This window comes from Biomphalaria glabrata, chromosome 12 (genome assembly GCF_947242115.1).
Source record: "Biomphalaria glabrata chromosome 12, xgBioGlab47.1, whole genome shotgun sequence".
Lineage (NCBI taxonomy): Eukaryota > Metazoa > Mollusca > Gastropoda > Planorbidae > Biomphalaria > Biomphalaria glabrata.
The window spans coordinates 20,435,688-20,450,473 of record NC_074722.1 but is presented as its reverse complement, the minus strand read 5'-3'; the positions used below and the strand labels follow the sequence as shown (position 1 = coordinate 20,450,473).

The window sequence follows — 14,786 nt, the reverse complement described above, 5'->3', positions numbered from 1 at the left end:
ACATCCTTCTTGACCTAAACCTATCACTTCTTCTATTTGGTTGCTTGGACACTAAAACTGCAAGCTAACATCCTTCTTGACCTAAACCTATCACTTCTTCTATTTGGTTGCTTGGACACTAAAACTGCAAGCTAACATCCTTCTTGACCTAAACCTATCACTTCTTCTATTTGGTTGGTTGGACACTAAAACTGCAAGCTAACATCCTTCTTGACCTAAACCTATCACTTCTTCTATTTGGTTGGTTGGACACTAAAACTGCAAGCTAACATCCTTCTTGACCTAAACCTATCACTTCTTCTATTTGGTTGGTTGGACACTAAAACTGCAAGCTAACATCCTTCTTGACCTAAACCTATCACTTCTTCTATTTGGTTGGTTGGACACTAAAACTGCAAGCTAACATCCTTCTTGACCTAAACCTATCACTTCTTCTATTTGGTTGCTTGGACACTAAAACTGCAAGCTAACATCCTTCTTGACCTAAACCTATCACTTCTTCTATTTGGTTGCTTGGACACTAAAACTGCAAGCTAACATCCTTCTTCACCTAAACCTATCACTTCTTCTATTTGGTTGCTTGGACACTAAAACTGCAAGCTAACATCCTTCTTGACCTAAACCTATCACTTCTTCTATTTGGTTGCTTGGACACTAAAACTGCAAGCTAACATCCTTCTTGACCTAAACCTATCACTTCTTCTATTTGGTTGCTTGGACACTAAAACTGCAAGCTAACTTCATGGATGGTTACACCCCAAAAATGTTTTTCGATTCTTGCCCTTGCTTTTTACATTCTATTAATATTTATTATATAGATGAAAAATTTATCATTTATGAATTTAAAAACATTGAGTTAAACATATTTTTATTAGAAATTATTTGAGTGCTCCTTACGGAAACAGTTTTACATCTATACTAGTTTTTCTCAACTGCTTCCGAAAAGGCAATTCAAACATTGCCAAATTTTTGTCCTGCGAAACATTTTCGAACAAAGTCTGAAATAACAACAAAAGATGTTGATCAGTTTTGATAGCGTCCATCGGAATCACTCCGGAGAATAGCAAGAGAATAAGGCATCTCGTAACAATGTGTCCAGATTCAGCCACATGTCAAAAGCTTGATGTTGTGTCATACTAATTATAAAAAAATAATATTAAAATTTCCCACCATGGAGACGGCTGTGAGATAAAGGTGTATCCCCATTTTCCTTTCTTCTAGCCATCGACAAATAAAACATGCTTCATTCGTGTTGTTGCCATGGAGTAAACCTGAGTTGAATTTAGCAGATAATATAGAAATACTTTGAAATACAATTATATGGATACACTCAAATCTATGCATATTGGGCGATAGTCACCAAGTACCCCCGTCAACATTGGTCATACAGATCTTGAATAAATAGAATAATACAAACATTGTCCCAATAGCCACCTACGCTTCAAGAGGTGGATGGTTGAGAACGTGGCCTAGCAGTGATGGCTGAGAAGGATCCTACGAATAACATACCGAGATAATGTAAGAGAAATCTTGTCCCGCACAGACATTCGCCGTCTAAGTGAAATGGCGACAGAACATCGATTGAGTGAGACCTATCTTTAGACCAGACGAAACACGTTGACCTTAAATTGAAAGACGAAAAGAAGACCTTTTTCTGTGGAGTAAGCTTTCAGGCCTGTGCGTCGAATGGCGCTCGACGGAGCTTATGTCTGTGTTTCTCAAAATTTTACAACCAACGAAATGTTACGTTTGTCACTCACCCTGGTGGGTGTCACCCGGTTCCGCACCCCTTACTGACGCCACTGTCGAGATATAGATTCTAAATCTAGTCTAGATTCTAGATCTAATATAGATTTTAGTTCTAAATCTAGTTAGTCTAAAAAACATTATAGCTTTTATATAGCGCTACTTTCATGCTTATAGCATGCTCAGAGCCCTATGGTCCAATCTCATTTGTGGACCAGTGGTGGGGGGAGGGGTATCTGGGAGAAGGTTTTCCGTGCTGTCCTTAGTCGCTCAATAAGACAACAGTGGAACCTCGAGACCCCTTTATAGGTGGCCAAGACAAGTTCAAGCGTACTTAGCTTCTCGACTACGCTTCCCACTAGATACTTGTTCTAAATCTAGTCTAGATCTATAAAGTAAATCTAGATCTAGATTTCTAAATCTAATCTAAGCCTAAACCCAGTTAGCAATGCTACCTGTTCAGGTCCAGGCTGAGTTAGGAGCCAGCATGGGGAACCGGTTAGTTGTGCGAGCTCAGTTTTTAATTTCCAAACTCGTCTACTCCAATATATTAAGCGAAATAGTTGGAAAGAGGTTTGTATCTGTGAGGTTTCCGTGCTGTGATCAGCAGCTCTACTTTTAAGGGCGCTCTTTCAAATCCTTATTCCAGAAAAAGTATAAGAGTCTTATCATTGATGATGTATGGTCCTGTTATCTTTTAAGTGAAAAATAATGCTAAATGATTTTTACAATTTTACATTAAACAATCAAAGTAAGACTATGGCTTGAATATTCCTGGTCCATTGGTGTATTCTATGGGGCTGATTCTGGGTTTGTGTGATAATACAAACTCTCTTTGTAATTTGTTTTGGACTATATTCTTTGTTTCAAAAGTCTACAGCAGCGTGTCCCTGTTATGTCTCTTAACAAATTTATTCAAATTTGGCACATGTTTCGTTCAATTGGAATGGAAACCATTAAACTCTTAAAGCCGTTTCCTCCATGACAATAGTTCTAAAAAAAAGTCAACTGTGTATTTCTTCTAGGTAGGCAACAAGTTCCGCATGCGTTCATTAAAATTTCCCGGTTTGATTTCTGGTTGCACTATGGATTGGTTCAGCAAGTGGCCACGTGACGCTCTTGTAGCAGTGGCCCTCCATTTTCTCGGCCCATTTCAAATGGAAGCAACAAATGATGTGAAGACAAATCTGATAGAAATGATGGGTATAGTGCATGATGGTGTGGCACTAGTCTGTATTGACTATTTTGAAAGGTAACATTATTAATTGAGTTGTTTTTTAATCGCGTCTAAATGCTACTAAACCTAGTGTACTCTGCAGAAGTCTCTACTTTAACCTAGTGTACTCTAGTGAAGTCTCTACTTTAACCTAGTGTACTCTGGTGAAATCTCTACTTTAACCTAGTGTACTCTGGTGAAGTCTCTACTTTAACCTAGTGTACTCTGGTGAAATCTCTACTTTAACCTAGTGTACTCTGGTGAAGTCTGTACTTTAACCTAGTGTACTCTTGTGAAGTCTCTACTTTAACCTAGTGTACTCTGGTGAAGTCTCTACTTTAACCTAGTGTACTCTGGTGAAGTCTCTACTTTAACCTAGTGTACTCTGGTGAAGTCTGTACTTTAACCTAGTGTACTCTGGTGAAGTCTGTACTTTAACCTAGTGTACTCTAGTGAAGTCTCTACTTTAACCTAGTGTACTCTGGTGAAGTCTGTACTTTAACCTAGTGTACTCTGGTGAAGTCTGTACTTTAACCTAGTGTACTCTAGTGAAGTCTCTACTTTAACCTGGTGTACTCTGGTGAAGTCTCTACATTAACCTAGTGTACTCTGGTGAAGTCTCCACTTTAACCTAGTGTACTCTGGTGAAGTCTCTACTTTAACCTAGTGTACTCTGGTGAAGTCTCTATTTTAACCTAGTGTACTCTGGTGAAGTCTCTACTTTAACCTATATTCTCTTTCAACAAATCGTAAACTAACACCGAACTTATGTCTAAAGCCTTTTCAGGCTTTTCAAGCCAACGTGGTAACCACCCTACTAGCGAAGAGTCTATGAACATACAAGATTATCTATTGTTTCTATTTCATGTTTGTGTTTACTAAGCCTCAGACGGCAACATATACCACTACATCAGTCAATTACAATTTCTTTTTGAGATACCAAACGAAATAATTTACTGCTCATATTTAATTAACTAATTGTTGTTGTTTTTTATTGATTCTTGTGTTGTCAGGTAAAATAAATAATTGAGCTCTATTTCCCAATTACTCTTTGTAAACATCAAGTTTTGTCTCGCCAGATTTCGACGACAGGCAAACGTTACGCCCAAGTCGTATTTGTCATTTCTTGACGGATATAAAACTTTATACATATCAAAGGTAAATGACATTGTATATAAAGATAATTTACACTGGGCATATCAAAGATATTTTAATTATTCAATTGTCAAGAACTTAATGTAATTATAACCATATGCTGACATATATTTTATTTTCATTACGTTATAAGTACAGAGATGTTGGTTTCTTGGATCTACTTTATTTTAGACAATATTTACGGTAAGAGCAATCTAGAACTTACAATAAAATACTAGCCCTCGCTGAATATAATTTAGTGCAATACTGATACAGAAAAAGTATAATCAGTTATATACAAATATAATTTAAACTTAAGCATATCTAATATATAAAGCAGAAAGTAAGGCGTATGTATGTATGTATGTATGTATGTATCTATGTATCAAAACCGTTTGACCAATATTGATAAAATTTGGCAGAAATGTTCCTTGGGTACCAACTTAGACCGTAGTGTATGTATTGTAGCCCTAGAACAAACTTAAGAAAATACAAATATAATCCAATGATTTCATTATTTAATAATATTAACCTTCAAATTTGTGTTTCAAAAGCATTTTTTTTTACATAAATTCGTTCCTTATATGTAGAATTCCTGATGAGCATTCTTTCATTAGACAATACCGTAATCTTACACATCTTTCAATTCCTAGGTCTAAAACTCTAATTCAACTCTAAGATGTTATAACTTCTCTTCGCAAAGATAGTTTTATACTTTAACACATAAACATACTAATTATAGTCCAATAATTTCATATTTTAATCAAATTAACATTCAAAGTTGTTTTTTCTAAAAAATTGTTCATGTATTCGTTCGCCCTAAAGCTGCGAAGCCCTGTTAAGATATATTCTAATAGTTTCATTCATTTGCGTACATCTAATTAAAAAGGTCACGCATGCGCACGTGAAAAATGAGCTCTATCCAAGCCAATATTCAACTCTAGATTACTCTAGATTACTCTAGATCTAGATCTATGTCTAACTCAAGATCTTCTTTATTCTTTAACACATGAACATACAAAATTAAGTCTATTCATTTAATTTTAATAAAATATATGTAGGCCTACAAGCAAATGTTTTTATTTGAAAAAATGGATTTTGATAGCACCATTCACTCATACTATTTTTTACATTTTTACGCATTCGTTTTACTTATAACATTATTATTTTGTTTAATTGTTTACAAACCACTCTCAGTGACTCATCGACAGTTATACGCAAATAAAAAACCCGCGGGCCGCGGGTAATATATGTCTAGTATATATATCAATAAATAACGCGACATGAAATTTTCAAAATTGACACTAGCAGCTGGGAAGAGGTGGCACTGGATAGATCCAAATGGAGAGAGAGCATAAAGGAAGGGTCACGGGTTGCAGATGTCATACACAACAGAAGCACAAAGAAGCCAACCTGCGATCGCAGCTGTGTATCAAGGATTGGCCTCTTTAGTCACACAAGAAGTTGCAAAGGGAAAAGATCGTCTCTAGAGACGTAAAATGCCACAGAGATATACTATAAAGTAGAATGTAAGGCATATGTATGTATGTATGTGCCGAATAGAAATCAAAACCGTTTGACGAATCTTGATAAAACTTGGCACAAATGTTCCTTGGGTATTAACTTGAACCGTAGTGTATGTATTATAGCCCTAAAACAAACTTAAGACCCTCAAAAAAAAAAGTTAACCAACTCTATGAAAGCAGTAGGCCTATAACTTCATCGATCTAGGCCATGTTTACCATGTTTACATGAGAAAAGATCGAAAGGATCTAGATCTAGATCTAATTTTAAGAACTACACTTTGCGCAGATAGTTTTTTTACTTTGACCCATGAAAATTACAAAATATAGTCTATTGATTTCATTATTTAATAAAATTAAGCTTCAAATTTGTGTTTCAAAAGCATTTTTACATAAATTCGTTCCTTATATCTGCAAATTTAGAATTTCTGACGTACATTCTTTTATTAGACATTACCCGAAAGGTTACACGTCTCTCTGTTCCTAGGTCTAAAACTCTTAATTCAACTCTAAGATGATAGAACTTCTCTTCGCAAAAATAGTTTTATACTTTAACACATAAACATACTAATTATAGTCCATTCATTTCATATTTTAATCAAATTAACATTTGTTTTTCTAAAGCATTTTCCATACATTCGTTCGCTAAATCTGCGAAGCCGTGTTGAGATGTTCTAATAGTTTTATTAATGAATCGCGTAATCTAATAAGAAAAAAGGTCACGCATGCGAATATATTGTTATAACCTATTGGCGACGCAAAAGGGTTAATGTGTCTGCGGCCTACTGACACACACGACTCAGGCCAATCACACAGATCAAGGGCTGTCGACAGACAAAGAACAGTACTGGTATAAACTTTGCAAGCAAATATGAAGAGTGTTATGGCCATCTGATCATAGGCCTGCGCAGACCAGAGACACAGTGTGTAAAAAAAAGTGGCATTCAAGACCGGAGAGCGTTGAGACCGAGACTGTTAGTCAGCCATGAAGTCGGTCCTGGTGCAGTCCTCCAGTGAAACGTACGAGTCCAGGAAGAGACAGTAGAATTTATGAGTTGAGTAAAGTGATATACAGTCTAACGTTATAGTAGTTGATTGTGTTGCCAATTGTATCATACTGGCTGTTTTATTTGACCCTTATTAAAGTACCAGATTATTTGGAGCCTTGTTGTCACGTTCTTGTGTTGATGTGTTATGTTGTGTTTAGCAGTGTTTACAGAAGGCCTGATTAGGAGAGAGAATCGTAACAATATGTAGGCCTACAAGCAAATGTTTTTATTTGAAAAATAAATTTTAGTCGATTAGATATTTTGATAGCTCCATTCATACTATCTTTACTTTTACGCATTCCGCATTCGCTTTACTTATAAAATTATTATTTCGTTTAATTGTTTACAAAGCATTTTCAGTGACTATATCGAAAGTGATTCGCAAAGTAAGACCCGCGGGTAACATATGGCTAGTATATATATAACCTTAGTCAGATGTATAAAATATAAATCTACCCTGTGACATTTTACGTCTCGAAAGGTAATTTTTTCCCTCTGCAACGTCTTGTGCAACTAAAGAGGCCAATCCATGATACACAGCTGCGGTCATAGGTTGGGCATTTGTAATCACCAGGCGCCGTTGCACTTTCACTCTTCTTTCTATTTCTGTTGTGTATCGTATCTGTAAACCAGTACCCTTCCCTTAGGCTCGCTGACGGGACAAAAGAGGAATCCTTATCTCCAAACAACTACGGCTCATCCTAATCTCTTGATGCCAATGTAAACGCTCTTCTTTCCTCCGACAACTATATAAGTAAATAAATAAATATATTCATTTATATATATATATAATCAAGAGGAAATCCATCTTGAACCAAAAAATGTATTATCTAAGCCAAAAATGTTCTCATTGGAACTATTAGACTGGACTGAAGTCTAGCCTGAACTTTCATGTCCCAAGTCTAGACTGGACTGTCATGTCGCAAGTCTAGCCTGAACTTTCATGTCCCAAGTCTAGACTGGACTGTCATGTTTCAAGTCTAGCCTGAACTTTCATGTCCCAAGTCTAGACTGGACTGTCATGTCCCAAGTCTAGACTGGGCTGTCATGCCTCAAGTCTAGAGTGGACTGTCATGTCTCACGTCTAGCCTGAACTTTCATGTCCCAAGTCTAGACTGGACTGTCATGTCCCAAGTCTAGACTGGACTGTCATGTCCCAAGTCTAGCCTGAACTGTCATGTCCGAAGTCTAGACTGGACTGTCATGTCCCAAGTCTAGCCTGAACTTTCATGTCCCAAGTCTAGACTGGACTGTCATGTCCCAAGTCTAGACTGGGCTGTCATGCCTCAAGTCTAGAGTGGACTGTCATGTCTCACGTCTAGACTGGACTTTCATGTCTCATCTAGACTGAACTGTGATGTCTCAAGTCTAGCCTGGATTGTCATTATCGTCTAGCCTGGACTGTCATAATCAAGTCTAGACTGGTCTGTCATGTCTCAAGTCTAGCCTGAACTGTCATGCCTCAAGTCTAAACTGTCTTGCCTCAAGTCTAGCCTGAACTGTCATGCCTCAAGTCTAAATTATCATGTCTCAAGTCTAAACTGTCATGCCTCAAGTCTAAACTGTCATGCCTCAAGTCTAAACTGTAATGCCTCAAGTCTAAACTGTCATGCCTCAAGTCTAAATTATCATGTCTCAAGTCTAAACTGTCATGCCTCAAGTCTAAACTGCCATGCCTCAAGTCTAAACTGTAATGCCTCAAGTCTAAACTGTAATGCCTCAAGTCTAAACTGTCATGCCTCAAGTCTAAACTGTAATGCCTCAAGTCTAAACTGTCATGCCTCAAGTCTAAACTGTCATGCCTCAAGTCTAAACTGTCATGCCTCAAGTCTAAACTGTCATGCCTCAAGTCTAAACTGTAATGCCTCAAGTCTAAACTGTCATGCCTCAAGTCTAAACTGTAATGCCTCAAGTCTAAACTGTCATGCCTCAAGTCTAAACTGTCATGCCTCAAGTCTAAACTGTCATGCCTCAAGTCTAAACTGTCATGCCTCAAGTCTAGACTGTCATGCCTCAAGTCTAAACTGTCATGCCTCAAGTCTAAACTGTCATGCCTCAAGTCTAGACTGTCATGCCTCAAGTCTAAACTGTAATGCCTCAAGTCTAAACTGTCATGCCTCAAGTCTAAACTGTCATGCCTCAAGTCTAGACTGTCATGCCTCAAGTCTAAACTGTCATGCCTCAAGTCTAAACTGCCATGCCTCAAGTCTAGACTAAACTTTTTACATGTGTGTCGTTATAAATATATCATTTTGGAATGGTTGCCAAATAAATTTTTAAAGATATTTTCCGCATTGATTTAAATAACTTTGTTGGTATGTGTGTGTTTCCCATTTGTTGAGGTCGAGGAACTTCAGGAACTAGAGAGAAAGATGAACGTGGGTCTTGAAAAATTAGCAGAAGCAGCAGAATCTGTTGACTTGTTAAGTAAAGAACTAGTTGTTAAAGAGAAAGAGCTGGAGGTCGCTAATAAAGCTGCTGATAAGGTAAAGAGATGACATTTTCTTTGCAAGAATCTTGCTTGTTTCTTAGTACTCTTGACATTGCAATAGTTGTAGCTTGCTCAATCTCATTAGCTAACACATTTATCTTTACATTCTTAATACCTGAAATTGCAGTAGTTGTAGTTTTGAAAGCTCGTCTTTACATTCACTCATTCACATTAATTCTCATGTTTTGAGCTTCTGAATATGACACTTTGTCAAGAAGTATCCTTTGTATTGATCTTGTGTGTGTTAGAACTATAGCACTGTTCATATTGGTAGAATGTTATCTCATTGCGATTTCATTATAATAATACTACTCCATAATTCTGTATGGGAATAACACCTCATATTTTCTATAGTTGTGTTTATTGACTATGTTATGAGAACCACATTCATCAGCTAGTTGTGTGGCTGAGGCTCTAATCCTGTTGAAACTTGTTTCTAACGTTTAAAGGGATGAAAACAAATATGTGACACCTTCAAAATCTGAGAGTTTTTATTAGATGGAGTTTGTCATTTAAGTAAAGAAATTCATTGAAGAATGGTTGCTCCGATTCCAGCTGTTTATATTTCAGCAGTCAACTTCGAAAATAACTACTCGCTAGGGCTCTTGAAGCTATGGAAATATTTTCAGACACCTCTCCAAACTAGATGTTTCGTTGCAATACATAGCAATACATGATTCCATCATTTAAAATCCAGAAATGCCTTCAGAGGAAATTCCTCTGTACGAAGAGATTGTTTCGTATAACAGAAGGACTCAGAATGTTATCAGAACTTCAAAAGCTGGACTGAAGAAAATGTACAAATATGCATTTATGGATTTAAATCAGTTTCTGACTGTTATCTTATCTTATAAAATACAGACGTTACTTCCAAAAGGAAGATGATTACGTCCTATGCATGTTCCTAGGTCAATCTAGTCATGCATGTTAATCAATGACTTAAATTCTTCCAAGTCATTGTTTTTCCTGGCTGACTGCTGAAAAGGGAAACAGGCTAGAACGGAAAAAAAAAGAAAAGTAAAGCAAGCAACTCGATCTGTTTCTCTCATACAACGATTTGAAAGCGACTGTTGAAAATTTGAGCTTCCAGTTAAAATATTGTAATATTAAGAAATGTCCCCAGCGTCCTATGAGCGTCTTTTTAAATAAGTGTTTCTTTAATTTTGTTGGTTTGTTTATGAAACGTTTTATCCTGATTAATTCAAATCTCATTTCATTTTAACAGTTTATGCATCAATTACTAAATGACGTTTATGATAGTCTGTGTAGTGCTCAGTGTTTTAGTCAGCATGAAACCTTTTTCTTCTCGTGGTAACATTTAAAACGAACTTTTAAGGTGGCAATTAATTTTGTGCTTTAAGATTGTCGCTGAAGTGGCTGTCATGGCTGAAGCTGCAGAAAAAGTCAAAGCATCGGTTCAGAAAGTAAAAGACAGAGCACAAAATATTGTGGATGAGATAGCAGCAGACAAAGCAGTTGCTGAAGTCAAACTGGAAGCAGCTAAACCAGCCTTACAGGCAGCAGAAGATGCTTTAAAAGTGAGTCATGTTTAGACATGAATTACTATGATTTGTAATTAGTAATTATACATTTGGTGGGTAAAATTTGATGGCTGTTCTATATACCTACCCATTTAGTGAGACAGATGGTGCCATTGAAACCTAGCTCTGTAGCCAAAGTAGGAAAAAATGTTTGCTTGTCTTGCTTTCCAATGAACTTTAGCCTGTGTGCTTCACTATACTTTATATCTGTTGAACTGTTGTGGCACCACACGTGCCCTGTTGCTCATGTGCTTTATATCCCTTAATCTGTTGAACTGTTGGGGCGTTGGAGATCAAGTGATGAGCAAATATCTCTAGGTGCATGTCAAAAATAAGTAAAATATTTGATGGACCGTAATATTTGTTGTCGTGTATAAAAGACTACTGTAAGACTTTTTGTTACATCAACATTCATGTAATGCTATGTTTGACAAAGCGAGTGTTTTTGATAATAATTCAGTTGAAATTAGAGCCAATAGATTGGACCCTTGAAACTGCTGTTTCAATGGCATATTTAGAATCAAACAAAGGGTTAGTTACTCCAAGGTGTTAGGAATGGTTAGTTACTCCAAAGTATTAGGAATGGTTAGTTACTCCAAGGTATTAGGAATGGTTAGTTACTCCAAGGTATTAGGAATGGTTAGTTACTCCAAGGTATTAGGAATGGTTAGTTACTCCAAGGTATTAGGAATGGTCAGTTACTCCAAGGTGTTAGGAATGGTTAGTTTCTCCAAGGTATTAGGAATGGTTAGTTACTCCAAGGTATTAGGAATGGTTAGTTACTCCAAGGTATTAGGAATGGTCAGTTACTCCAAGGTGTTAGGAATGGTCATTTACTCCAAGGTATTAGGAATGGTTAGTTACTCCAAGGTATTAGGAATGGTCAGTTACTCCAAGGTGTTAGGAATGGTCAGTTACTCCAAGGTGTTAGGAATGGTCAGTTACTCCAAGGTATTAGGAATGGTTAGTTACTCCAAGGTGTTAGAAATGGTCAGTTACTCCAAGGTATTAGGAATGGTTAGTTACTCCAAGGTATTAGGAATGGTTAGTTACTCCAAGGTATTAGGAATGGTTAGTTACTCCAAGGTATTAGGAATGGTTAGTTACTCCAAGGTGTTAGGAATGGTCATTTACTCCAAGGTATTAGGAATGGTTAGTTACTCCAAGGTGTTAGAAATGGTCAGTTACTCCAAGGTATTAGGAATGGTTAGTTTCTCCAAGGTATTAGGAATGGTTAGTTACTCCAAGGTATTAGGAATGGTTAGTTACTCCAAGGTATTAGGAATGGTCAGTTACTCCAAGGTGTTAGGAATGGTTAGTTACTCCAAGGTATTAGGAATGGTTAGTTACTCCAAGGTATTAGGAATGGTCAGTTACTCCAAGGTGTTAGGAATGGTCAGTTACTCCAAGGTGTTAGGAATGGTCAGTTACTCCAAGGTATTAGGAATGGTTAGTTACTCCAAGGTGTTAGAAATGGTCAGTTACTCCAAGGTGTTAGGAATGGTTAGTTACTCCAAGGTATTAGGAATGGTTAGTTACTCCAAGGTATTAGGAATGGTCAGTTACTCCAAGGTGTTAGGAATGGTCAGTTACTCCAAGGTGTTAGGAATGGTCAGTTACTCCAAGGTATTAGGAATGGTTAGTTACTCCAAGGTGTTAGAAATGGTCAGTTACTCCAAGGTGTTAGGAATGGTCAGTTACTCCAAGGTATTAGGAATGGTTAGTTACTCCAAGGTGTTAGGAATGGTCAGTTACTCCAAGGTATTAGGAATGGTTAGTTACTCCAAGGTGTTAGGAATGGTTAGTTACTCAAAGGTATTAGGAATGGTTAGTTACTCCAAGGTATTAGGAATGGTCAGTTACTCCAAGGTGTTAGGAATGGTCAGTTACTCCAAGGTGTTAGGAATGGTCAGTTACTCCAAGGTATTAGGAATGGTTAGTTACTCCAAGGTGTTAGAAATGGTCAGTTACTCCAAGTTGTTAGGAATGGTCAGTTACTCCAAGGTATTAGGAATGGTTAGTTACTCCAAGGTGTTAGGAATGGTCAGTTACTCCAAGGTATTAGGAATGGTTAGTTACTCCAAGGTGTTAGAAACGGTTAGTTACTCCAAGGTATTAGGAATGGTTAGTTACTCCAAGGTATTAGGAATGGTTAGTTACTCCAAGGTATTAGGAATGGTTAGTTACTCCAAGGTATTAGGAATGGTTAGTTACTCCAAGGTATTAGGAATGGTTAGTTACTCCAAGGTATTAGGAATGGTCAGTTACTCCAAGGTGTTAGGAATGGTCAGTTACTCCAAGGTGTTAGGAATGGTCAGTTGCTCCAAGGTATTAGGAATGGTTAGTTACTCCAAGGTGTTAGAAATGGTCAGTTACTCCAAGGTGTTAGGAATGGTCAGTTACTCCAAGGTATTAGGAATGGTTAGTTACTCCAAGGTGTTAGGAATGGTCAGTTACTCCAAGGTATTAGGAATGGTTAGTTACTCCAAGGTGTTAGAAACGGTTAGTTACTCCAAGGTATTAGGAATGGTTAGTTACTCCAAGGTATTAGGAATGGTTAGTTACTCCAAGGTATTAGGAATGGTTAGTTACTAAAAGGTATTAGGAATGGTTAGTTACTCCAAGGTATTAGGAATGGTTAGTTACTCCAAGGTATTAGGAATGGTTAGTTACTCCAAGGTATTAGGAATGGTTAGTTACTCCAAGGTATTTGGAATGGTTAGTTACTCCAAGGTATTAGGAATGGTTAGTTACTCCAAGGTATTAGGAATGGTTAGTTACTCCAAGGTATTAGGAATGGTTAGTTACTCCAAGGTGTAAGAATGGTTAGTTACTCCAAGGTATTAGGAATGGTTAGTTACTCCAAGGTATTAGGAATGGTTAGTTACTCCAAGGTATTAAGAATGGTTAGTTACTCCAAGGTGTTAGGAATGGTTAGTTACTCCAAGGTATTAGGAATGGTTAGTTACTCCAAGGTATTAAGAATGGTTAGTTACTCCAAGGTGTTAGGAATGGTCAGTTTCTCCAAGGTATTAGTAATGGTTAGTTACTCCAAGGTGTTAGGAATGGTCAGTTTCTCCAAGGTGTTAGGAATGGTTAGTTACTCCAGGGTATTAGGAATGGTTAGTTACTCCAAGGTGTTAGAAATGGTTAGTTACTCCAAGGTATTAGGAATGGTTAGTTACTCCAAGGTGTTAGGAATGGTTAGTTACTCCAGGGTATTAGGAATGGTTAGTTACTCCAGGGTATTAGGAATGGTTAGTTACTCTAGGGTATTAGGAATGGTTAGTTACTCCAAGGTGTTAGGAATGGTTAGTTACTCCAGGGTGTTAGGAATGGTTAGTTACTCCAAGGTGTTAGAAATGGTTAGTTACTCCAGGGTATTAGGAATGGTTAGTTACTCCAAGGTATTAGGAATGGTTAGTTACTCCAAGGTGTTAGAAATGGTTAGTTACTCCAAGGTGTTAGAAATGGTTAGTTACTCCAATGTATTAGGAATGGTTAGTTACTCCAGGGTATTAGGAATGGTTAGTTACTCCAAGGTGTTAGAAATGGTTAGTTACTCCAAGGTATTAGGAATGGTTAGTTACTCCAAGGTATTAGGAATGGTTAGTTACTCCAAGGTGTTAGGAATGGTCAGTTTCTCCAAGGTGTTAGGAATGGTCAGTTTCTCCAAGGTGTTAGGAATGGTCAGTTTCTCCAAGGTGTTAGGAATGGTCAGTTTCTCCAAGGTGTTAGGAATGGTCAGTTTTTCCAAGATTTTAGGAATGGTCAGTTACTCCAAGGTGTTAGGAATGGTCAGTTTCTCCAAGGTGTTAGGAATGGTCAGTTTCTCCAAGGTGTTAGGAATGGTCAGTTTTTCCAAGGTGTTAGGAATGGTCAGTTTTTCCAAGGTGTTAGGAATGGTCAGTTACTCCAAGGTGTTAGGAATGGTCAGTTTCTCCAAGGTGTTAGGAATGGTTAGTTACTCCAAGGTGTTAGGAATGTTCAGTTACTCAAAGGTGTTAGGAATGGTTAGTTACTCCAAGGTGTTAGGAATGGTCAGTTTCTCCAAGGTGTTAGGAATGGTTAGTTACTCCAAGGTGT

At 37.4% G+C, this 14,786-nt stretch overlaps 1 protein-coding gene across 6 annotated transcripts in view; it reads left to right on the top strand.

The window, feature by feature from the left end:
• The window catches only part of LOC106055954 (dynein axonemal heavy chain 8-like), a 287,161-nt gene that overhangs the window by 229,186 nt on the left and 43,189 nt on the right, over positions 1-14,786 (top strand). For all 6 annotated transcript variants that reach the window (XR_008773876.1, XM_056005343.1, XM_056005342.1 and 3 more), the window contains 4 exons: positions 2,772-2,998; positions 4,042-4,120; positions 9,011-9,154; positions 10,521-10,697. Coding sequence is in view for 5 of the 6 variants with exons in the window: in XM_056005343.1 (XP_055861318.1) it covers positions 2,772-2,998; positions 4,042-4,120; positions 9,011-9,154; positions 10,521-10,697 (627 nt within the window). In the remaining variant the exon portion in view is untranslated. The remainder of the gene's footprint in view (positions 1-2,771; positions 2,999-4,041; positions 4,121-9,010; positions 9,155-10,520; positions 10,698-14,786) is intronic.